We start from the raw sequence: 25769 nt of genomic DNA on the forward strand, positions 1-25769 counted from the left end.
CCTCCACCCACCTCCCTTCCACTAAACTTACGTCCTTTCCTGGTTATGTTGTAAAGGAGTTCCTCCTGAAACACTGATGCTACATCTCTCTGCACATTCGCTGCACAACCTGCTTGGCATCACCTGTATTTTTTTTAAAAATTTGTACAAGTTACATTTGGGAATCCTGATCATCCAAACTCATCAACTCAAAACAAATCTGCAAATACATGTTACAATCCCCATCTGAGCTTTCTTGGCTTTTGCTCAGATCTAAACAGCCAACATTATGTATGGACATGTAGATCGTTGAATGAATAATGGAGATAAATGAATCAGTATAACGGAATAAAACACGTCCTAATGAAAACTCCTGGACTGTTCATCTTAGACTCAGAAGAGTAACAAAGTACTTCTGTCAAAAACAAGCTTGACTTTCAAACTCTAACTTTGTGTTTTTAACTGGGCACCTGTTAAAGACAGGAATCTCTTTCAAAGCTATATATATATATATATATATATATATATATATATATATATACACACACACACACACACACACACATATATATATATATATATATATATACACACACACATATATATACACACACACACACACATATATACACATACACACAAACATATATATATATACATATATATACACTATGAATTACCTTATTAAAGGTTAATTTTTATTGGCTTTATCTTTCACATGTACATCAAAATATACAGTGAAATGCTTTATTTATATCAAATCAAAATCAGTGAGAATTGAGCTGAGAGCAGCCCAGCAAATGTTGGCCTGCTTCCAGTATGGCCCAATACAGGTCGGTCTGCTTCCAGCCAACATAGTATGGTTGCAACTTACTAACCCTAACTGTACATTTCTGGAATGTGGAAGGAGATCAGAGCACCTGGAGGAAACCCCCCGTGGTCACGGGGAGAACAGACAGCAGCAGGAATTGAACCCTGATTACCGATCACTGGCTCTGTAAAGTGATTATGTTAACCTCTTAGGTTACCATTTCACCCATTATTTCCGGTGAAAAATTCAGCCAGGTATCATGAACATTTGTAGTCTAAAATTCGCTCGTCCTTTGATGGACTCTTAAGTTATGTAAATAGTATAAATGCCAAGGCACTGAAGTACAAACAGTCTAGGATTTTGCTTAAAGAGCCAATTGACTAAAGACTGCATTTTATTCTTCTTAATGACTCTTTTATTGCACATAGGCAGTTACCTTGAAAGGGAAATTAGGTTAGTTCTACAGCATACCTCCATCCCTTCTTATTGCAGTTACTGGTCAATGGTGAATGATCTCAGGGTTTGGACAGCTCTGAAGATCAGTTCTGTAATCCCTGACCAGTATATAATACAGTAGTAAATGGTAAGTGAACATACACATCTTGAAAGGCTGTATATCATTGACTGAAACCTTTGTAGATATTTTCTTGTAACATTCCAAACAACTTTGCTAAGTAATTTTTGTTAAGGATCACATAATTCATTGTTTTCTTTCCAACATTCAGAGCTGGCTTTATCAGTAGGCAACAGAATGAAGTAGTCACTCATCAAAGGCCATTGACGATTGGAACTCACTAGAAACAGAGGGCACCTTGCAAGTAATTTATTAAATCAATTCCATTGATAGAACGAACAAGCAAGTTCTGGAAAGGGGGCTCCATTTCCCAGCAAAGACCCTTAATGCCTCAATTTCCCAAAAGCTTTGAGCTCTGCTGCAGCTCAGTAAATCAGCTGATTGAAATATTGGATCACAATTAGATTTTTACAATTATTTTAAACAAAACTATTGTTCTGGGTAGAAGGGAGGTTTTAAAACGCCTACCTTCTATCAGATAGATGTGAACATGATACAAGATTAGGCCATGCTCATACTGCATGATGGTGTAGGAGAAGATGTAATATTGCCCTTGAATATTTTCAGCATGCGATGACATCCTTTTTGGAGATCTCAAACCCTGAGTAAATACTACAAATACAGTCAATATTTACATATCATAGCAATATGTCAGTAGCAAAGAGCGGGAACAGATACAATGATAAAATAACTTCTGCGCTATACATTATTCTAAAATGAGACCACAAATTCCCAAATTGTGATATCAATTACCATGCAGCATTATAAATGTTGCCCTTCATGAAGATTACTGTTTTCAAGGACTGGTTATTTACAGCATAAATAAAAGCATTCTCTCCGATCTTGGTTCAAAGTCAATACTAAAGTGCTTGCCCGCGTTGTCAAAATCTTAGAGGTTACAATAAACTTAGCACTCTTGCCATTCACACAATAAGAGAGATGAGATTTTCTATTTGGAGAAACAATATGATAGGACCAACCTTTGTATTCTTGCCCATTTTGCATTCAAGAAACATATCTCTTTTTATTTTGTCCAGCTGAACAGCCATCTATTCATTTTGTACAGCTAAGTCAGACGTGTGTAAGCATTTGGCCATGCGTTATTTGAAAAGTAGGCTGGAACTTGCGATATCCTGCCCGGTGCATTTGTTATCTCAGCCACAATGATGTAGGGACTAGCTGAATAGAATCTAGATATGCACCAAAGAACAGCATGAGAGAGCGGGGTTCTTCATGTTAGGGTTAAGGGTGGGGGTAAGGTTGGGAGATGGAGGTGCAGGTCTCCCCGTGGGGGGAGAGAGGATGGGTCCCAGCATTAAGGAAGCTCACACATACAGGTGTGGTCTGGGTTAGTCAGCTTGTTTGAACCCTTGGACGTTACGGTTAGAGTTGAGGGTAAGGTTGGGGGAATATTTATGTGGAGCACGGTTTTATGCCGTGTGCAGGGGGTGTAGATGCAAGAGTTGTTTGCGTTCTTCAAAACCAACAGTGCAAAGTACTGCAAAGGCCTGAAATTGGTTGTGTTCCCTAGTAGGCAAAGTTGTTAAAGACTTGGTCAGATATTGGGAAGGGTTTGTAACCTCAACAATAACTGGAGTACAAGAGTCACAACTGCTGCAGCATGGTACATAGTAATGTTTTTTTGTGATTTGGTCAGTGTGCAGTAAGGTGGAATATTCCATGTTTTATAAATTGGCTGTTTGCATCCATCCTTCAGTCAGAGCAGGAAAATTGACAGCAGCTATCAAACTGCAGACCATATACAGTATTCAGAGGTTGTAAAACAAAAATCGCTGAGTTATCAACCAAGATAGATCTTTATTTTCATAAACCCTCTACTCCAAATCATCTTTCCGTATGAGTGTAAAGTTGTTTCACCACTGTCACTTGTAAGTCAGTAATTTAGAATGCAAGAGCGATGCACACTGCTCCTTGGTGAAAAGAAGGCAGCGAAATGGTGACAAAGAGAAAAGATATTTAACCACCAGCATTCCCACTCTGGACTGCAATCCAGTGACCCAGCTTGAAAGTGCATGCATATAAATACCAGCTCAAGTTCAGCTTCAATGCCCTCTATAGTCATTATCCTACAGACATTCAATGCCCAAGCTCTCGCATGAGGGTAGGCAATTCAGGTGCAGTATAAAGGGCTGCCAGCGCCCATGGAATCATTCCCCAGTTTGGCTGCACTTTGAGTGTGTGTATTGGGGGGTGGGGGGTGGGGGTGAAGAGGAAGGGTGGGTGAAGAAGTGTGGAATCAAGAGGAAATAACTTCAGCAGCCCATTTTCTTCAAAGCATCGACTTCCAGGCAGAAAAAAAAAGAGGAAAGGAGAGAGAAAACTAACTCATGGCACAAGATATTCTCCCCACTTCCCTTCACTACTATGCCCAGTTCATGGACCCTTAGAAAACAAAGGGCAAAAAAATTTGGATTTAAATCCTCCTTCAAAAGGGAGATGCCAATGTGAAACAGGTCACCCTAGAATGCCTAAAGCTCAGCATATTAGGAAAGTACAACATCCCAATTATTGAGTGCGCAACTCTGTTAAAGAGACACTTCCCTTCAAAACCCTTAGAGTTCTAGGCAACTAACCATGGCGCAATCCTAGTTTTCCAGTGGTCACGTTCTACAAATGTGCACAATGTAGCAACACTACAGAGTCAATGGAATCTGCCAAATCAGCAACATGTTCTCGCTGTTATGCACGGTTGGCTTGAAGTCTCTGTTAAAGTTCTGATATCCCCTGCCTCCAGAGGCTACAGCCACTGAGCTGACTTTCTCCTTTTTGGCTACCTCTCGGGTTGAAGACCTGCTTCGAACCCACACGTCCGGGTCATCCACTATCTCATAGATGGAACCATCCTCGATGCTGTGCTCTGGAAATTTTCCACTGGCCTGGACATCATCGTCGTACGCAGACAGTAACTGACCGGGCAGGTGGGAGGTTGAGTGTAAGTTGTAACACAGCGAAATCCCTTGTTTCTTATCCTGATGCAGATCCTGAATGGATTCCTGGGAGGAAGAATTTTCCTTGCCATCTGTCTCTTGGCATTCATGCACATCCTCGGAGGATTCACTTTTCAATAATTCCAAATCCAGAGAGCCGACGGTTGGGATCAGAAACTCCACAGGTCCACAGTGGGCGTTTAACGAGATCATACCCTTTCCTGTGAAATGATAAAAAGCATTGTAATTGATTGGGGGAAATGAACAAATATGCAATACAAAACATCCTTAGTCTCAGTTCCTTCAATGTGAACATTCTATGAACTTATGTTGTTTAGACATCAAGACAAAAGGATAGTATATCATTTAAAATAACACTTTAACGGGGGATAGATCAACTGCAGCAAATCTCCCTGCATCCTTTGTTGCAGAGCATGCCAGCAAGTCAAATGTGACACAGATTGGCTGGGAGATAAAGATGCTCTAGTTCAGCGGTCCCCAACCACCGGGCTGTGAGGAAACGATACGAGTCAGCTGCACCTTTCCTCATTCCCTGTCACGCACTGTTGAACTTGAACATAGCATTGCCAACTGTCCCGTATTCGTTGGAACATCCCGTATATTGGGCTAAATTGGTTTGTCCCATACGAGACCACCCTTCTCCTATATTTCCCCCACTAAGGTACAGCGTTCCTATGAAACCTTTCGTGCTGAAATGGCGTGAAGCGAAGAAGCAATTACCACTTATTTATATGGGAAACATTTTTCAGCGTTCCCAGACCCAAAAAATAACCTAACAAATCATACCAAATAACACATAAAACTGAAAATAAATAACACTAACATATAGTGTGACGAGAATACACATAAAATTAAGATGTTTGCTGGCCTGGGTTAGCATCAGTGACATCAGCAAGTGGTCTGCCACCTGCCCTCAGGGGAAGGAGAGATAAGGAACAATGGAGCAGCGTCTGGAGATGTGTAATGAAGGGACGTGGGAGGGAGAGCTGTCTGGAGCGGCTCCCCCTTTGAACCTTGAACTGTTTGAAGTGATGGACAGACGATACCCCAGCAGGGGGATAAAAAGGGACCGGTTCACTAAGGCAGGACACACGCCACCCGAGGTAACGAGACCCTGGAAGCGGTACGCTTCTCACGAGTCGGTGGGGAGTACCGGACAACGCCCAGGGTGGAAAGGTACGATCAGCGGGAACCTGGTGTGTGTCCGCCCTTGCCTGGGTGCCGGGTTCACTGCAGAGGATCGACCGCATCTGGAGGAGGGGTCACAGTCGGTGACCTCAGGTGACATCACCAAGGACCCGCCCAAAAGTTGCTTGTGAGCCATCTCGCCGGTCTGTGAGTGAAGCCGTGTCTGAATGATCAGTTGTTCCTGTTCTCTCTGTCTCTCTTCCCCCACGTTGTCCATCGCCATGGCAACGATTACTGCAAACTGAACTACTAAACTGGACTGAACTTTGAGTCACTTTGAAATTTGGTCATTTACCCCTAGACAACGATAGAGCTTGATTAATGCTGTTATCTTAATTCTGTGCACATGTGTGTTTAGCATCGCTGAACTGTTGCATTTATTATCCTTTCGATTACTGTGTTGCTTGTTCCTTTAATAAAACTTTCTTAGTTCTAGTACTCCAGACTCCAACTGAGTGATCCATTTCTGCTGGTTTGGCAACCCAGTTACGGGGTATGTAACAATAGTAAAAGCAGGAATGATATGATAAATACACGGCCTATATAAAGTAGAAATAATGTATGTAAAGTACAGTCAGGAAGATGAAGGCAAAACCGATTTGTGGGGGGGGGGGGGAAATCGGCACGTACACGCATGCACACCCAGGTGCCCGCGCAAGGCTTCATGGTCATGGTAGTCCTTCCTGGGGTACAGTGTCCCAGGATTTGACTGCTACTTTTGTCCCTTATTTAAGAGTGAGAAAGTTAGAACCCTAACTGTAAAAGACATATTGAGGTGAGTTTAACCCTACTTGAACACCCCCCTCCCCCCCGGTCGGCCGGTCCGCAAGAATATTGTCAATATTAGACTGGCCCACGGTGCAAAAAAGGTTGAGGACCCCTGCTCCAGTTAGGCAATGTTAGAACTGATTTTAGCCATTTCCACTGCCCCAAAACGGACCTTAGGCTTTGTTTAGCTCTCAAACCAGACAACATTCTTTGCTGGAACTAAAAGAGCATTTCCATTCCATCAGCTCATTCTCCTAGAATCTGCACCTGCAAGGTGCTAAGTAATGTATGTGTGATGTTGGATCAAACTTCTACTTCTCCATTTTGTAAAAGGCCATTGGACTATAACGTTAACTCTGCTTCTTTCTCCAGATGTACCTCACCTGCTGAGCCCAGGGGCAGCATATTCCATTTGCTCACAAGATTTGCTCTCCTTTTTTTTGGTGTTGAGTCACCACATTGCTCCTTCTTTGTTCTATCTACCACTCCAACAAGGTTTGTCTTGCAAAAAGAAGTACAAAATTATGAGGTCTGTTGGGAAGAAGCTTTTACCTGTTACTTTTGGGATTCCCTCAAGTTTTGGTACTGGTAAAATAATTAAAATGCCTTGATTAGTTCCAACCCAGAGCATTCCTTGACAAACCAACAAACACGTCACCAAAACGTTCCTTTGGCCTAAACAAGAGAAACAGAAAGATGCACGATCAATATAGACCAATTCAGTGGAAGGAATTGGTCTCGTTTGTTCTCAATACTTAAATACATCTATTGGGCATAAGGTTCTCCCAATGGACTTTATCAGTCCTTGATCCAATTACAGATTTTTCAAGAAGTAATAAAACTTCGTTATAGAATACTGATCAGAAGACATTCTGACTCGAGAGCTTTCAAAGCATAATCAGTTAAGTAAACCTGGTCCTTTTTTCTGAAACGATGTCTCATGACCTTTGGTAATTGATCTTTCTGAACTACTACAAACCATGGTTGTTTAGACTCATCAGTGACATATGATTAAGCAGTCAATGCAAACATAGAATAAACTACAAGTTAATGAGAATGCTGCTTACCTTCGGATTGTATTGGAATTTGCATTCAGTGAGAGATTGGAATTGCATTCTCATGACATGGCAGCCATTAAGCCCACTAAGTTTTTGCTATCACGCAGAACATTAGTCCATTCCTGTCCTCTTCTATCTACCACTATCTACATTTTACAGTGGATGTGTGACCTACCAAGTAACATGTCATTAGGACACGAGAGGAAAGTGGAGGACCCTGGTGAAACCTACATACACAGGGAGAGCATGCAAACTACAAAGATGGCAGTAGAGAACAGAATCAAATACAGATGACTGGAGTCATCAGGTAGTAGTTATGCCAGTGTACTACCCTATAATACTTCATCTTTCCTACCCATTCATTTTCTATTCCCTAATAACATTGGAGGCCATCATTCAACCCTGAGTCTATGCTGATTCTCAAAGCAAATTGCATCAGTCCCTCCTGAACAATTCCTGTTCCACTACATTTTTCCCAATCCATCATGCTGCTCAGTGACTAGTGCGGTCACACTCCACATACAGCACATCTGTAACTACTGTATGATGTGGCTTAGCAAGTGACAGGGATAACAGTTTCCACCCAAAACTGTTGGAGCAATTCTTCTGCTTTGGATGAAACAACACAAATGCAGCTCCTCAACTGAGATAAAATTGCAAAGGGGTTTAAAAACAAAAGCACTAGGAACATTAAATTATGTTTTAATGCAACAACTTCGACAATCTTTTACAACATTGTAAATACTTTTAGTTTTTGGCATGATTACAGCAAGCTAGACGGAATTCATTTTCCTTAATTGTTTTTTATATTTCCTTATGACTTTAGGTTCATCAAGTCTTTGCTAACCCTCAGAGCAATCTCATTCCCCCACAAATTATGTTCCCTCACATGCCTATTATACCTCATACAATATTTCCCTTAATTTATACCAATGTAGTTTTGTATGTTTTGTCACATGTATATAATGTGTGTTAACTTAAATTTAGTTTGTCATCTACAGTGCTGCTACCACTGCAAAAAAAATCAATTTTCATGCCATTTATACCCTGGATATTTAGCTCCCTGACAAGAATTTGGGCAGCACAGTCAGGTAGCACTTAGCACAATGCTTTACAGCACCAGCAATCATCAATCGGGGATCAATTCCCGTCACGATCTGTAAGGAGTTTGCACGTTCTCCCTGTGACCGCGTGGGTTTCCTCCGGATGCTCCAGTTTCCTCCCACGTCCCAAAGACATACGGTTAAGGTTAGTGACTTGTGGACATGCTAGGTTGGTGCTGGAAGCATGGCAACACATGTGGGCTGTCCCCAGAACAATCCTCGCACTGTGTGGTTCACTGACACAAACAAAAACACGTTTTGCTGTATGATCTGATGTACTGCACGTGTGACAAAGCTAATCTTTCTTCTTTATTGCCCAGTAATCACCCAACTGATTCCCCTGCTACCCCATAGGGGTAATTTACAGTAGACAATTAACTTACCAACATGGAACATGGGAGGAAACCAGAGCACTTGGGGAAACCTGTACTGTCACAGGGAGAACATTTGTACATGATGCCCAAAAAAAAAAATGGCCAATGTACAACAACCAATCTCAGATAGCAAACGATAATATTTTTACCTGGATTGAAGAGAGCATTGCGTGGAATGACATTGATTTCCTGCAGATGTTCCAGGGTTTCTGTGTGAAATAATCGAATTGAGGATCCTGCAGAAAAGGTCATCCACACCCCACCACCAGCTTTCACCATATGGGTCACTTTCATCTCTTCATCGGGGTGTGCATCCAAGCACTGGCAAGACAGAGAGGGAAGGTCAGCTTTCACTAAAAAGTAAAGAAACTCTGTGTGTATAGAAACCGGTCATTTGTTGCAAGCACTAAACACACACTTATGGAAATGTTGGTGCATTCGACTCTGCTTCCAAAGTTTAAATCCTTCAGTAACAAAGAAGGAACTCAGAAACTGAGTTCTCCATTACAGTATGGTGCACTCGGTGCACACAGCTGAGGAAGAGCATCCTTTACTTGTAGAGAAACTAAAATCCAGAAGGAGGGCTCTCCATTGCTATTCATTCCAATATATCATCCGAATTTGTATCTACTTCAGACAGGACAGAATGCCATCCTTGGCTACTAATGCTCAACAGGACCTAAAGTATCGGAGGACACTACACTCCCCTCTGCCATTGTTCAGTTCCACTGAAGTCAACAGAAGACACGCTATGCCCTGCTGATGTTCTGCCAAGTTTTTTTTTTAAAGCAGCAGCAAGCAAAAACAACTAAGATGCCTTTGTATTCCAGGCATAATTTGGACAGTAGGCAGCAAAATCCCCAGTGAGATGTTCCTGTTGCCATCCAGCACTGATCACACAAATTTTCACCTTAATCAGCTATTCTCAGGTGGAATTGTCTAATTCTGCAGGTTGGGCATTTATATAGCTGTTGCTTGGCTACTATTGTAACCACGGACCACCAAGCACGGACTGGACAAATTTATACTTCTGAGGCTGAGAGTGCTGGAGGGCCTTTCTGAGATCAAGTGGAAAGCTAGCTCTCCATATAGATGGTTTTCAGTCACTGGCAGTGCGCCTGTGGGAAAAATATCGCTCCTGGCTGCAGCTCTTTCCGAATGGGTTTACGGAGCCTACAGAGCTATGCCCTGACAGGAAAATTCAACTAGTACGCTAAGGACAGTTCACTGCTTACCTTAGTTATGCTACAAACAGATAGGGTTGTTATTTTAGTATTGCAGTGTATTTATACATTTGCTCATTTCCTCTTTAAATCTGTATAAAGTTCAAAGGATGCCCAGCATCTTAGGTGAGGCAATAAAGAAAATCACTATTACAGCATGTTGAGCAGCAGGTCTATATAATGAATCACAGTTGAACTGTTATGGTTAAAATGTCCAGATTGCATCTTACTAAGCATTCAGAAGTGGTGTCAGAATCTCCTGGGTTACATGCAACCCAATTACATGGTGTGAATCCCAATCAAAAGAGGATGCTCTTGGGCACACTCTCCTTTTCCAGCTGTATCAATCATATCTCTCCAGGAATGAGATGGCTCAAATCACAGATTCGTTGTGAAACTTCAGGGATTGGAATAAGACAAGCCAGGTGAATAGTATGCGACATACTCAAAGAGGGGAGGGAAAATTAAAGGAATACATACTCCCACTGGATCAGATTTAAATAGTGAAACTGAAACCAATCAGCTCCATCTGAAGATAAATATTTCAACAGAACACCTACAAGTCGAATGGGCTAATCACACACGACTGGAGATCAAATTCCAAGTACAGACAGAAGACAAGTGGGCAAACAGTGAGATATCCCATTAGCTTGCTCTACACGAACCAGTTACCAGCACAATACAATGCAGAGGACAAAAATACCAATTCCCAAGTTCTTGGCAGAGAAAAATGGAAAACTTGTCCAATCAATAGAAAGGCAGTTCGTTGCGGAATCCTCATTAATATGCTCCATGAGTGATTGAATTAGCACAGCCTTGCAATGGCAAACTCAGAACCGATTAATATCCTCAAACATTATCTGCCAATTTAAATCAGGCTATCTTATTTTTATTCTAACACAGTCTATTCAATCAAATGCACACCACAACCCAATTCTTTTTGTGAAACAAGCAGATTGACCATCCACTACATCATAAAATAGCAAAGCATTCATTGACTTCAGAAGTAACATGGGCATTACTGTAATTGGCAGCAATGCTTCAAGGATAAAGCTTTATAATTTAAAAGAAAATCAATGACAATAATTACTGAATGCCAAACAAACTCCATTTAACACAAGCATATCTGAGATACCCCAATAGATCAGAGACACTTGCACTGCTCAATGTATTTCCTGAGGGTCCTTCTTGCATCACATATATAGAGCTTTCTCTACTTAATCGTGGTACCTCCAAGTATACAAGATTGCCCACAGCATCCTTGGGTCTGAAATTGAGACAGCCATCATTCCCACCTTCTACTGGTGACCCACAGCAGGAAATGGCTACTAAAGAGATAGGATTAAGGTCAGCTGTGATGCACTTAACATTAGAATATTTTTCTTGCCTTTCATTTAGATTTGAAAAACATCCTCATATGAGTAACACAAAGGCAATCAGTACTGTTAGAAGCATCCTTAATAGGAACCAAACCCAGTTAGAATCAGTGCTCAAATAAGCAGCTCAGAATGAACACACACACAAATAAGAATTTACAACGCACATATTTAGGATTTATAACCAAGACTGTCAAGTCTTGCCAACTCCATGAAAAACTATTCTCTGATTTTTAAAGAATTTATACAAAGATGACAAAAAAAAATCAGAGTCAGCCTTGCAAGCATAACTAATTTTTTTGGTTCACTGCTGACAGATGCTTCCACTGATACAGTACATTCAGTTCCTGGAGAATAAGAGGCATACTGAATGAACCAGCTGAGATCAAGAATACCCTTTCTCTCCCTTATCCCCAGCTTCACATACAGAGGCAAATTGCTCCAGGTGTTAACCAAATTTAAGTAATCCTAAACTAGATTATTTTTAGCCTAACCAATAGAAGATTAAGTTAAAAGTCAAATACAAATTTCAGAGTCAAAAATTAGTTCTATAAATCAGCTAATTTGTGGCTTGAATGGAACAGGCAAGGTAATGCTGGCAACGGCATTCACCAAGTATCTGTTGCAGATTAGCTGTTATCACCCAGTGATAGTACTCGAAACCTGGAAGAAGATTAAGGGTTCAAAGCCCATTCCAGAAATTTGCATGCAACCTGAATTAACAAAGGATTGCATCATCCTCAAAAATGGATGAATTCTCACAGCGAGGCCCTCATCTCCTCACATGTGTGCATGAAAAGAGCCACATCACTAACAGCCAATCAAAGCCATTTTTCCTCAGTTTCCTGGCCAGAATTTATCCTTCCACTGACCCCCAAAGACACCAGCCATTTATATCATAGCTATTTGTGGAAGTTGCAGCACATTCTTTACATTATATTTGTACATTCTGGGCAATGAACTAATTTAGAATGCCCCAAGGTTGTTAAAAGACAAATGTCTTCTTTCTATACGCTTTCTACACAGAACTGCATGCAGCATGGGACAATAACACTACTCTTCCTCTCCCTTATCCTCAGCTTCACATACAGAGGCAAATTGCTCTTGGTGTTACCCCTGCCTGAACAGGAGAAGTGGCAGCTTTCACTTGCATTGACTTATTGGGTAATTATTGCGTGCAGTCCTTCCTGGGAAGAACAGTTCGGCAGCAAGCAAGAAAGTCAGGTTGTCGGTGACATAGCACACTTGACAGCAGTTTCCTGGGGGAGAGAGCACAGAGGCTAATATAAACAATTCTTAGAAAGAGTTTCATAATGCCAAGGGGAGAAGTGCAGAAAGAGAAAAAAAAACTCCTTGGCTTCTCTATATAAAACTGTATGAGCAGAGATCAGTTTATTGCACTATATGTTATTCAAATCCCAGTAGATGCAAATCAAAAATTTAAGAAAAGTCTTGCAGAATTTATTTCTCCTCAAAGGCAATAGAATTCTGTATGGGAGGTCACTGAGGCATAAAAATGAATTCAAAGGGTAATGTGGGGCACTGCTGAAAAATGAAGGAATTGAAGAATAAGGCAAAAAGACGAAGGTTTAATGGATTTTTCTAATAAAGAAATTGCTGTTGTTGCGAAGTCTCAGGCACCGAAGAACCGTGTTGCATATCAAAGTCTTCCAAGTAAGACAACAGTGCCCCTTTAAGGTCGAATGAATAAGAGCATGCTCTGTGCCGAGAGGAGCTGCCTCGATACTCTGGTGCTAGAACAGAAAGCAACATCTGCTAGTTAATTCTATTGCTGCTTGTGGGAGCATCTAAATCCACTTTTGCTTCATGTGGCTTTCATAAAATATTCTCACAGAAATTAATCAAAGATCATTTTCTGCAGCACACTCTCCTGCCCACTTTGTAATGCAAATGGTCCAAGCTTCTCATAGCTAATATGAATTTTTAATGTATTTTTTGCAATGTCTTAAGAGATTACATCATTTTAAAAATGCATCTTAAAATTGTCCTATATCATCAAGGAGATGAACTTACAGCTCCAGTTGTGCAAAGATTTTACTGGGTGTCACCTAAGTCAGCTACTGAGCAGGCCAGCAAAAGATTTTTGGCAGGCACACATTTTTGTTTCAAGGTGGGAGAGATTGCTGGTGACTGATATTTTAGTAAGAGATTAATCAAATAAAATAATGTGCACAATCTGTTCTCTTTTCCCAACTTCTGCTCTTTGTTCCGATACCAGTCTGTACTCTGAATTCTTCCCTTGTGTTCCCTTGTTTTCCAAGTTGCAAACATCATCCTACAATCTCCTCACAATCTTCATTCATCATTTTCCAACACTCCTATCAAGCCCTTAAGACATTCTTCCTTCATTATTGCCATTTCATCGATTAAATCTTCTTTCCCTTTCTCATCAGTCTCAAGGACATTATCTCAAGCACGTGCGTCAACCTCAACAGCATATTTTTCCTCGGGACGTGTTGATAAATCTCTAAATATCCTGGTACGAGTTAACATACATTAAAGCATCATTAGCACACTGAAGTTTGATGATTGGTGGTTTTGAGACTAGAATGGAGAACGGAGATAATTCATTGAAAATTGGCAACTCCAAACTACCACAGCAGAGGAAAGGCCTCAGTTTAAATCAGTTTCTTTTTAACTCCGTTTCTCTTTCCACAGATATTGCCTGACTGACTGAAATTCCCAAATTTTCTATTTTTATTTCAGATTTCCTGTGACTGCAGATTAAAAAGAATTAAACTACAGCTCACTATCATTTAGATACTCAGCAAGAGTCATAACTGTTCACTCTGATTATGAACTGCAACAATACAAATAATGCAGCAACATCCACTAGTTGCAAGTTCTTCTAATTCATTTTTATTCTACTTGAGGCCAAAGGAGGACTGCTGTTGACCCATTTGTTACACAGAGCATTGTTTTAACCAATGATTCCTTACCTTTTATAGGCTGCCCTGGAAAAAGGTGAACAAAAACAGTTCTACCTAATCATTATCATCCTCGTAACATGCCATGTCATATTGACATGGACTATCATGGTCTATGATCATGATCGTTCTTGGCAAATTCTACTGAACTGGTTTTGCCACTGCCTTCATCTGTTTTTTTTTAGATTAGATTATGAGGCAACTGAGTCCTCGTTTATTATCATTTGGAAAAGCATGCATTAAAAATGATACAATGTTCCTCCAGAATGATACCACAAAAAAAAGGACAAACCAAGACTAAAACTGACAAAACCACATAATTATAACATATAGTTACAACAATACAAAGCAATACCGTAATTTGATAAAGAGCAGACCATGGGCACGGTAAAAAAAAAAGTCTCAAAGTCCCGATCGTCTCATCATCTCACGCAGACGGTAGAAGGGAGAAACTCTCCCTGCCATGAACCTCCAAGCGCCGACAACTTGCCGATGCATTGGAAGCACCCGACCGCAAAGGACGAGTCCGTCCGAAAACTTCCAGCCTCTGACCAGCCCCTCTGACACAGCCTCTCCGAGCACCATCCTCTGCTGACCAGCCCCTCTGACACAGCCTCTCCGAGCACCATCCTCTGCTGACCAGCCCCTCTCATACAGCCTCTCCGAGCACCATCCTCTGCTGACCAGCCCCTCTCATACAGCCTCTCCGAGCACCATCCTCTGCTGACCAGCCCCTCTCATACAGCCTCTCCGAGCACCATCCTCTGCTGACCAGCCCCTCTCATACAGCCTCTCCGAGCACCATCCTCTGCTGACCAGCCCCTCTCATACAGCCTCTCCGAGCACCATCCTCTGCTGACCAGCCCCTCTCATACAGCCTCTCCGAGCACCATCCTCTGCTGACCAGCCCCTCTCATACAGCCTCTCCGAGCACCATCCTCTGCTGACCAGCCCCTCTCATACAGCCTCTCCGAGCACCATCCTCTGCTGAGCACTTTGACCGTGCCCCGGCCGCCGAGCAACAAGCAAAGCCGAGGACTCGGGGCCTTCTCCTCCGGAGATTCTGGACAACACAGTAGCAGCAGCAGCAGCAAAGCAGGCATTTCAGAAGTTTCTCCAGATGTTCCTCCGTGCTCTCATGTCCGTCTCCATCAAATCAGGATTGTGCATGGCACCCTACTTGACAAATAACAGACATCACCACCGGAGTGGCCACTGCGAGCTGCGTCGTGCTGCCATCTTCTCCTCCCGACAGGTGGCCCCAGCCATTATCAACACTCTTCAGAGACTGTCTGCCTGGAATCAACAGTCGCAAAACCAGGACTTGTGATATGCACCAGCTGCTCACATGATCATCCACCACCTCCTCCCATGGCTTCACACAACCTGATTGGCTAGGCAGTTGCCACACCTTGCCCAAGGGCAACTGAAGGCTAGCGGGGGGAAGGGGTGCCTTACACTTCCTTTGGTAGACACATATCTCCACCCCGCCACCCACTTCCTAATATAACATCTGTAAAAAACATACAGATTTTAGATCTATTCCTTGTTAATACTATAAATCACAAACAATTCAAGCTGATTAATTAACATCTTACAGCAAGTTCCAAGATGTAGCCTTGTAGCATGATGGTTAGATACCTTCACCCATATATGATCTATATTGTTTGTGTTTACTACCAGACTGTACTTTTGCAAATGAAGGCCTCCACATGCCTGATGAAGTTCAAAGTATCAGGACTAACTAGATTTCCTCAGCTGACTGAGGAAAAACAATAACATGGCCATAAAAATCAATTGTTACTGTGAATTATGCACAGCACAATGGCAAAATACAGTAGATAGTGTTGCTGCCTCAAAGCTCCAGTGACCAGGTTTGACGCCGACCTCAGAATGGTTGTGCTGTTTCTGTGACCTTGTCGGTTTCCTGTACGTTTCCTCCTACATCCCACAGATGTACTGGTAGATTAAATGCCGATAGTAAATTGCCATTGTGCAAGTTAAAAGAAGCAAAGGAGAGCTGACAGACATGAGAGAAGAAGAATAAATTGCAAGGGCAAAAAATTAAAGAGATTGAGACTAATTGTTTCCCCATGAGCCTGATGTGGTGAATGGCCTTATTATATGTACAAATTTAGCTTTTTCTTAAAGTAAGTTGGGCTTTAAAGAATCTTATTTTAGATCAAACATCTACAATAGAGAGAATGAATCTAAGTCTCACTAACTCGATCAAGGGCATCCTTTGATGTTGTAGCTAAAAGCTTCAAGGGGAAGAAGCCTCACGGTCTGGCAGCAATACCAGTGCTCATACCCGAGTAGTGAAGGAATTGACATCGATCAGAGTGACCCGATTCCCACAGCCAGCCCACATTGTGTCGTCCACAGCCAGGAGTGAAAGGATCGGAGCTGATCCAACTTTAACAGATCGGGGAGAATCCCATTCCCAGCTTCCTTCTGAAAAATGGAGATAAGGAAAATGAAGGAAGAATTAGAGCAGGATGTACCGGAACTTACACAGCGATTTCAACAACACAAGCTATTAGACCTCAAAAACAACTATTCTCTAATCCAGTATCAAAGCCACCATTTCATCAACCTTCAGTGTGCCAATTATGTTCTAATGTTAATTGATTCATGCAAAGATCTTCAAAGATTTAACAGCATATTTGCAAATGCAACTAGAACTATTGTCTGAAATTAAGGAGACCAATATCCTCTATCAAGCTAGTGACTTAGATCCAGGTCTGGTAACTGAGGTGCATGGAGAGATAATGTCTTTCATTTCCTATCTCTCTTAAAAACAGTGGTTTTAAAGTAGACCCAATTCAGAGTTAACCCAAAATAAAATTTACCTTCATTATAACTTATAAAATCACAATGATACAGGAAAGAGAAACCTATAGCATATTAAAAAGGTAAACTTCATTGGCCTTGTAGATACCTAATTAAAACCCACCATCCCTTATATAGGTGAACCATTCAGGAATAGCCTTTAAGACTAGAGTCACTCCTTGCATGGATCTAAGAGTAGCCAAGTACACATGCAATGAACCCATACACTTCATCGGTGACCACAAATTCCAATTGCAAGGTTGCAGAAGGCACAAAAAAACACCCTTTCTTGGCACACCTACTATGAGTCAAGAGTAAGGGGATCTCTGTTTGTACAATTCCCATCATAAAGTCCATCCCAACTCTCCATCCACAATTTTACTCAAACTTGATAACTATTAAAGTTCAAAGTAAATGTTATTATCAGAGTATATACATGCCACCATATACAACCCCGAGATTCATTTTCTTGTGTGTACCCTCAACAATTTTATAGAATAATTATAACAGGATCGATAAGAGATCAACCAGAGTGCAAAAGACAACAAACTATGCAAATGCAAATAAATAGCAATAAATAATGAAAACATGCGAGTAAAAGTTCTTAAAAGTGACATCATTGATTGTGGGAACATTTCAATGATGGAGCAAGTGAAGTTATCCCTTTTTGTTCAACAGCCTGATGGTTGAGGGGTAGTAACCGTTTATGAAGCTGCTGGTGCAAGTCCTGAGGCTCTTATACCTTCTACCTGATGGCAGCAGTGGGAAGAGAGCATGACCTGGTTATTAAGTTATTGGAGATACAGCAGTCAGGAGAATGCTTGGCCAAAAATCAGAAACAAGTATCAGTAAAGCATTTCACAAGGTCCCTCATGGCATGCTGGTCCAAAAGATGAAGTCAAGTGGGACCCATAGTGAGTTGGCAAGTAGGCTTGGTCACTGAAGACTATGGTTACTATGACCAGTGATCCTCCACACAGACCAATGTTGGCACCTCTGTTGTTTGTGATGAAGACAAGTCATCTGGTGAACATTTTGGTGGTCCATTAAGTAAGTTTGTAGAATGCAAAAATCTGTGGAGTTGATGACAGTGAAGAAGATTGTCAAAGCGTACAGTAGGAGTACATCAACTGTAAATGGCAGATGGGGCTTAATTCAGACAAGTATGAAGTTTAACACATGCAAAATGCTGCAGAAACTCAGCAAGTCAGGTAATATCAATGAAGGGGAATAAGCAGTAGCTGTTTTGGGCCGAAGCACTTCATCAGGAGCTAATCGGGTCTCGGCCTGAAAAGGTAACTGCTTAATCCCCTCCATTAAAGTTGCCTGACATATTGAATTCATCCAGCAATTTGTTGCGTGGTTTTTGGAATTTCCAGCATCTGTAAGTTTCCTTTTGTCAAAGTCAAAATAACAGTTAAAAGCAAAATTTATTATCAGAGTACATACAAGTCAACAAATACAACCCTTAAATTCTATTACTGCGGGCATACCGAGCAAATCTATAGAACAGTAACTGCAAACAGCTGATCAATGGGCAATAAATGTGCAAATGCAAAAACAAATAAATAGCAATAAATAATGAGCAAGAGATAACAAGAGACCTTAAAATGAGACCATCAGTTGTGGGAACACCAGAAGTAGAATGAGTGCAGTTATCTCCTTTTGTTCAAGAGCCTGATAGTCGAGGGATAGAAACTGTTATTGAACCTGATGATGCGAGTCCTGAGGCAGTTGTATCTTCTATCTGATGGCAGCAGTGAGAAAAGAGCATGGCCTGGATGGTGAGGATCTTTGATGATGGATGCTGCTTTTTTATGGCAACGTTTCATATAGATGTGCTCAGTGGTTGAGAGGATGTTACCCGTGATGTACTGGGCCAAATCCACTACCTTTTGTAGGACTTTCCACTCAAAGGCATTAGTGTTCCCATACCAGGCCAGTCAGCACCCTTTCCACCACACATCTGTAGAAGTTTGCCAAGATCTTTGATGACACGCCAAATCTCTGTAGACTCCTAAGGAAGTAAAGGTGCTGTTGTGCTTTCTTTGTAGTTATATTAATGATAGGTCCAGGACAGGTCACCTGAGATAGTGACACCCAAGAATTTAAAGTTACTGATCCTCTCCACCTCTGATTACTGGCTCATGGACCTCTGGGTTCACTCTCCTGAAATCTACAATCAGTCAAGTGTAAAGTGTGGCATTTTGGGAGGTCCAATGCAAGAAACGCACAGTAAATGGCAGGACCCTTCGAAGCACTGGTGTGCCGAAGGATTTTAGGGTGCAAGGATCACAGTGGCATAACGATTAGGGCAACACTATTACAGTGCCGGTAATCTGGGTTCATTACCCACCACTGTTTGTAAGGAGTTTGTATCTTCTCCCTGTGATATACATTTCCTTCGGGCGCTCTGGTTTCCTCCCACGTTCCAAACAAGTGTTAGTAGGCTAACTGGTCATATGGGAGGTGTGGGCTTGTAGGATCAGAATACTATGCTCTATTTCTTAGAAGTCCATAACTCCTGAGAGTAGCAACACAAGTCGGTAGGGTGACAAATGTGTACAAAATGCTTGGATTCATCAGTTGAGGTATTGAGTATCAAGGTAGGGAAATCATGTTGCAGCTGTCTAAAAGATTAGTTCGGCCATATTTAGAGTATCATGTGCAGTTCTGGTCACCGGACTACAGGTGTCCCCCGTTTTTTGATCGTTCGCTTTACGAAACCTCACTGTTACGAAAGACCTACATTATTTACCTGTTTTCGCTAACAGAAGGTATTTTCACTGTTATGAAAAAAGGCAGCGAGTGAAAAAAAGCAACGCGCGCCCCAAGCAGCTGCTCCTCCCCTTGTTTCGGAACTGCATTCCAGCCGACATTGCTTAAACACGTGCCTGTGAGCATCCGTTTGCAAGATGAGTTCTAAGGTATCGGAAAAGCCTAAAAGAGCTCGTAAGGGTGTTACACTTAGCGTAAAACTAGACATAATTAAGCGTTTTGATCGTGGTGAACGAAGCAAGGACAAAGTAAGTTTGGCTTGTGGAAGCTGACGAAGATGATGTTGAAGAGGTTTTGGCATCCCATCACCAAGAACTGATAGATGAAGAGCTGATGCAATTGCAAGAGGAAAGGATAACAATCGAAACCGAATGCAGTAGCGAATGGACTGAAAGTGAAGTCGTCCAGGAACTGAACGTGAAGCAACTGCGTGAGATTTTCGCTTCAATGATTGCAGAAAAGTACGACTTTAATTTTGAAAGGGTACGTCGGTTTAGGGCATATTTGCAAGATGGTTTCAGTGCTTACAAAGAACTGTATGATAGAAAAATGCGCGAGGCTGAGCAGTCAAGCAAGCCTTCCACATCAGCCACAGCAGACGACAAACCTCGACCTTCAACATCGAGGCAGGCAGACATAGAAGATGACCTGGCTGCCCTGATGGAAACAAGATGACGATGAGATGACACCTCAGTGTCCCACCACCCCAACCCCCAGGCCGCAGACCGATGCCTTGCCGCGGAGAATGCAGCGGTAGCCGGGAGGCACCCAGCACATCTTTAAGAAAAGAAGCCGAAATAAACAAGCTAATTAAGTAGGTGCTGCCTGGCATGTAAATGTTGGCCCAGATCAGAGGCGTTTGCCGACTGCGTCGCCTCTGATCTGGGCCGGCATTTATGTGCCGGGTGGCACCTAATTAATTAGACTGTTTATTTCGGCTTTTTTCTTAAAGATGTGCTGGGTGCGTCCCGACCACCGCTGTACCCCTGCATGCTTCGCGGATCGGTATCGGTCAGAGACCTGGAGGGTGGGGGCCACTGCACCACCCCAACCTCCGACAACTCAGCCTAACACACCATCATCAGTGTGCTCTGCGCTGTCTTCCCGATTCCAGTAAGCGATACTACACTGTACATACATTATTTCTACTTTATATAGGCTGTGTATTTTTATGCGTTATTTCGTATGATTTGGCAGCTTTATAACTTAAAGGTTACTGGAGAGAGTATTTCTGCCGAGAGCACTTGCATGAGATTTTCGCCATGGAGAACAGTGCAGGCAATGATTGTAGAGAAGTATTTCTACTTTATATAGGCTGTGTATTTATCATATCATTCCTGCTTTTACTATATGTTACTGTTATTTTAGATTTTATGTGTTATTTGGCATGATTTGGTAGGTTATTTTTGGGTCTGCGAACGCTCACAAATTTTTCCCATATAAATAAATGGTAATTGCTTCTTCGCTTTACGACATTCCGGCTTACGAACCGTTTCATAGGAACGCTCTACCTTCAGATGGCAGGGGAAACCTGTACAAGGACCATGTGGAGGCTTTGGACAGGATACAGCAGAGGTTCATCAGGATGAATAGTATTAGTTGTAAGGAGTGGTTGAACAAACTTGGACTGCCTTCTCAGGAGCTTTGGAGGCTGAGAGGTGATCCAATAGAATGTATTAAATTATGAGAAGTACAGTTCCCAAGGTTGTTATAGCTGGGAGTGGTAGTAGGGACAAGCTCCCACTACATATTAAATTCTCCCAGTGGCATGTGTCTCAAATAGCCTCTGACAACCAAGTCGAGCTTCTAGCCTTCACGTGTGGCTTAGCTACTAAGCTTGACAGAACCATTTCTACTGACAGGAGAAGCGGCAAAGGTAGGTTACTGGTGCCTTAATATCAGTCCGCTTCAGGTATATGGGGCTCGTCAGCCATGGTTGGCAGTTCCATCCAGGAGAAGGATAACTCTGATCTCAAACCTTCGCACCTTGCAGCTACACCGACTCATGGGGAAGGCTTCGGGAGTAAACCCAGAGGGAAAAATCCTCAGGCAGTCCTACGTTGGGTTCAACGCTGACTGGCAATTCCTGCGACACTGCTGGTGCAAAACTCTGCCATTCCTTTGGGTTCATCGGATGCGTGGAGAAGGGGAACTTGCTGTATGTGCACAGCTTGCTCTCCATACTGTACTATCCAGGCTTGCGTATTTAGACAGCTAGAAGGTAACATCCATTATCAACCCTGACTGATGGAGGCCTCACAAGAGACACATGCAGTGTGTGCAGTCAAGAGTTCAAGACCCCTCCCCCACCCATCCCATGTTCATCATTGTCATGTGCTGTGTCATATGACGTAGGTGATCATGGTCTTTCCATGACCATGATTGTCTTTGGCAAATTTTTCTACACAAGTGGTTTGCCATTGGGTTTTCCTGGGCAGTGTCTTTACAAGACGGGTGACCCCAGCCATTATCAATACTCATCAGAGATTGCTAGGCTGGCATCAGTGGTCGCATAACCAGGACTTGCAATATGCACCACCTGCTCCCATGGTTTCACGTGACCCGGATCGGGGGTGGGGAGGGGGGCTAAGCAGGTGCTACATCTTGCCCAAGGGTGACCTGCAGGCTAGCAGAGGGAAGGAGCACCTTGCCCCCTTTGGTAGAGACGCATTTCCACCCCGCCAGCCATTGGAAATGTCAAATACTGGAGCTGATGGGGTTAAGGTGAGAGGGGGCAAGTTTAAAGGAGATTTGCAAGGCAAGTTATTTTTAAAACACAAAGGCAGGTGCCTGGAACTCAATCGTGACACATACGATATCAGTGTTTAAGAGGCATTTAGAAAGACACATGAACAGGCAGAGAAAAGGGGGATACAGACCACATGCAAGTGGATGGGACTGAGACCCCCTGTTTCCATCCAGGGGGTCAGTGTGGACATCATGGAGGATTACAAATACCTGGGGATACGAACTGACAATAACTGGACTGGTCAAAGAACACTGAGGCTGTCTACAAGAAGGGTCAGAGCCGCGTCTATTTCCTGAGGAGAGTGAGGTCCTTTAACATCTGCCGGATGATGCTGAGGATGTTCTACGAGTCTGTGGTGGCCAGTGCAATCATGTTTGCTGTTGTGTGCTGGGGCAGCAGGCACCAGGCACCAACAGAATCAACAAACTCATTCGTAAGGCCAGTGATGTTGTGGGGATGGAACTGGACTCTCTGACGGTGGTGTCTGAAAAGAAGATGCTGTCCAAGTTGCATGCCATCTTGGACAATGTCTCCCATCCACTACATAATGTACTGGTTGGGCACAGGAGTACATTCAGCCAGAGACTCATTCCACCGAGATGCAACACAGAGCGTCATAGGAAGTCATTCCTGTCTGTGGCCATCAAACCAATTGGAGGGTCACACACCCTCAGCCAATAGGCTGGTCCTGGACTTATTTCCTGGCATAATGTACATATTAATATTTAACTATTAGTGGTTTTATTATTACTATTTAATTATTTATGGTGTAATTGTAACAAAAACCAATTTCCCCCTGGATTAGTAAAGTATGACTATGACTAGCTAGACTGGCATCATGGTCCCGACTTGCTGGGCCAATGGACCTTTTCCTGTGCTGAACTGTTCTATGAGCCTAGTCAGGAAGCAATTGTGTTGGATCCTTACCAGCTGTCTTGGTGTACACTGCGACGGTCCCATCCTGCAGCCCGGCAAACAAAACATCCAGCAAATGCTTGAGGCGCACAACAGGCATCTCCGCGGGGCTTTTAAATGTAAACAAACACTGGGTTGCCATGTCAATACCACCATAGCCCACCACACTGGAAAGAACAAAAAACAATTGATTAATGACTGTGCTTCACCTGAGGATAAATCAAAATTAGTCAAGTTACAGAGTGGGGAAAGAGACGGAAATTTTGCACAAAAAAAGTTAATGTGCAACATGGTTTGACATAAATCTAAAGAAATTCAATTTTTCTTTGCTTTTCTCACAGGAATATATTGCACTTTGATAAATTCCCTTCATTCACAGGGGAGCACTTGAGTGATGAATTTATTCACAGTAAATAACATTAAGATGCAGGTTTATTTGTACCTGGCCTTCACTGAGAAGCAGTGCCAAACTTCGGGCAATTGTAATGTCTGACTTCCTACTTGATTTATTTTGAAATTCTCATTATCTTTTCAGACCCTCACAAGAAAGCCTCTGCTCAGCCCCTCTCTGCAAAGTACCTTATTGCAGTGCGCCAAACCCCAGGGGGAGATGACTGCTTATGTGGACATAGTTCTGGAGCTATGATTGTAGCTACACTTCGTGACCACTTTATTTGATAGACTTGAACATCTGCCCTTAATGCAAGTATCCAATCAGCCAATCATTTGGCAGAAAATCAATACATAAAAGTATGCAGAAAGTCGAAAGATTCAGTTGTTGTCCAGACCAAACTGCAGAATGGGGGGGGGGGGGGGAATGTGATCTAAGTGACTTTGACTGTGGAATGATTGTCGGTGCCAGATGCAGTGGTTTTAGTATCTCAGAAACTGCTGACCTCCTGGGAGACATGCACCAGTCTCTAGAGATTACAACGAATGGTGCAAAAAACCAAAAAAAAAATCATCCAGTGAGCAGCAGTTCTGTGGGCAAAAATGCCTTATTAATGAGAGAGGCCGGAAGAGAAGGACCAAGCTGACGGGAAGGCGGCAGTAACTCAAATAACCGCGCGTTTTAACCGCGGTGGTGGATGAGCATCTCTGAACACACATGTTCAACTTTGTAGTGGGTGGACTACGTCAGCAGAAGACCACATCAGGTTCTAATCCTGTACCGAATAAAGTGGCCACTGTGTATATGATCTTGTTCTTACTAAATACCCAACCCCTAGTCCATTATTCTCAGCTGTGTTCCAATCTCATGGTGGAGTATGAGGACCTTGCTCCCTCTCAGGATGTCAGCATCGACTTTCAGGTAATGCTGTTGCAATAATGTGCCCAACAGCCAGCTACGCCAGACCACAGTCACTCATCCTGAGATGCTGCTGTCACTAACAAGGTCAGGTTTAGTGTCATATGCACAAGTGCACGTATAGACAGGTAGAATGAAACTCTCACTTTCAGCAGCATCACGGGCACGTACCACAATTCACCATCTGTTTGTTCAAAACAAACAAACCCAGTCGGTCGCCCATAAGTATTTCTTAAATATGGCCCTTCTCTTGGCATCTTGCTGCTTCCAGGAGATGGAGACATGAAGGGGCAGTCAATTGCCTGACTTTGTGTAATAAGTAGTCAGTATAAGGGAGCTTTAACATTGCCAAGTCATCAAATTCTGCAGAGTTTTTCCCTCTTTAATATTCTGCTGGAGTTCAGTACAACCCATGGTCACAGAGATACAGCAATGAAACTACACAGAATCCATTGTGACTATCAAGCACCCATTTTTACATTAAACCAATCCTAACCCATTACTTTCTCCACACATGGGCTTAAGGGTTTGCTAAAGCTCCCTTATATTGATTGCTTATCATACAAAATCAAAATAATCTATCTTGCCCCTTCACATTTCCAGATTCTACACTCACCCAAACACAACTTACACAAACAACCTACACATTTTTGGGATGTAAGATTCCTTCAGCTCAATCAGAAGCAGCTCTCATTATCTGCCTCTTTCATACCAATTCATTACCACGGCTTCCATTACAAATCCAATACAGTTATTGTACACGTGGAGGGAGCAAGGCAATTGAACGGTTTCTTGCACAGCCATGCCTCCGAGCA

The 25769-nt window shown here is 42.5% G+C and overlaps 1 protein-coding gene across 4 annotated transcripts in view; it reads right to left on the reverse strand.

The window, feature by feature from the left end:
* Positions 1–685: 685 nt before the first annotated feature.
* The window catches only part of LOC134337913 (rho guanine nucleotide exchange factor 10-like protein), a 225223-nt gene continuing 200139 nt past the window's right edge, over positions 686–25769 (reverse strand). For all 4 annotated transcript variants that reach the window (XM_063033279.1, XM_063033278.1, XM_063033281.1 and 1 more), the window contains 5 exons: positions 23658–23812; positions 16683–16825; positions 8974–9145; positions 6842–6964; positions 686–4533 (listed from right to left, as the gene is read on the reverse strand). In XM_063033279.1, the coding sequence (XP_062889349.1) occupies positions 4019–4533; positions 6842–6964; positions 8974–9145; positions 16683–16825; positions 23658–23812 (1108 nt within the window). In that variant the 3' untranslated portion in view covers positions 686–4018. The remainder of the gene's footprint in view (positions 4534–6841; positions 6965–8973; positions 9146–16682; positions 16826–23657; positions 23813–25769) is intronic.

The sequence above is a fragment of the Mobula hypostoma genome, chromosome 25 (genome assembly GCF_963921235.1).
Source record: "Mobula hypostoma chromosome 25, sMobHyp1.1, whole genome shotgun sequence".
Classification (NCBI taxonomy): Eukaryota; Metazoa; Chordata; class Chondrichthyes; order Myliobatiformes; family Myliobatidae; genus Mobula; species Mobula hypostoma.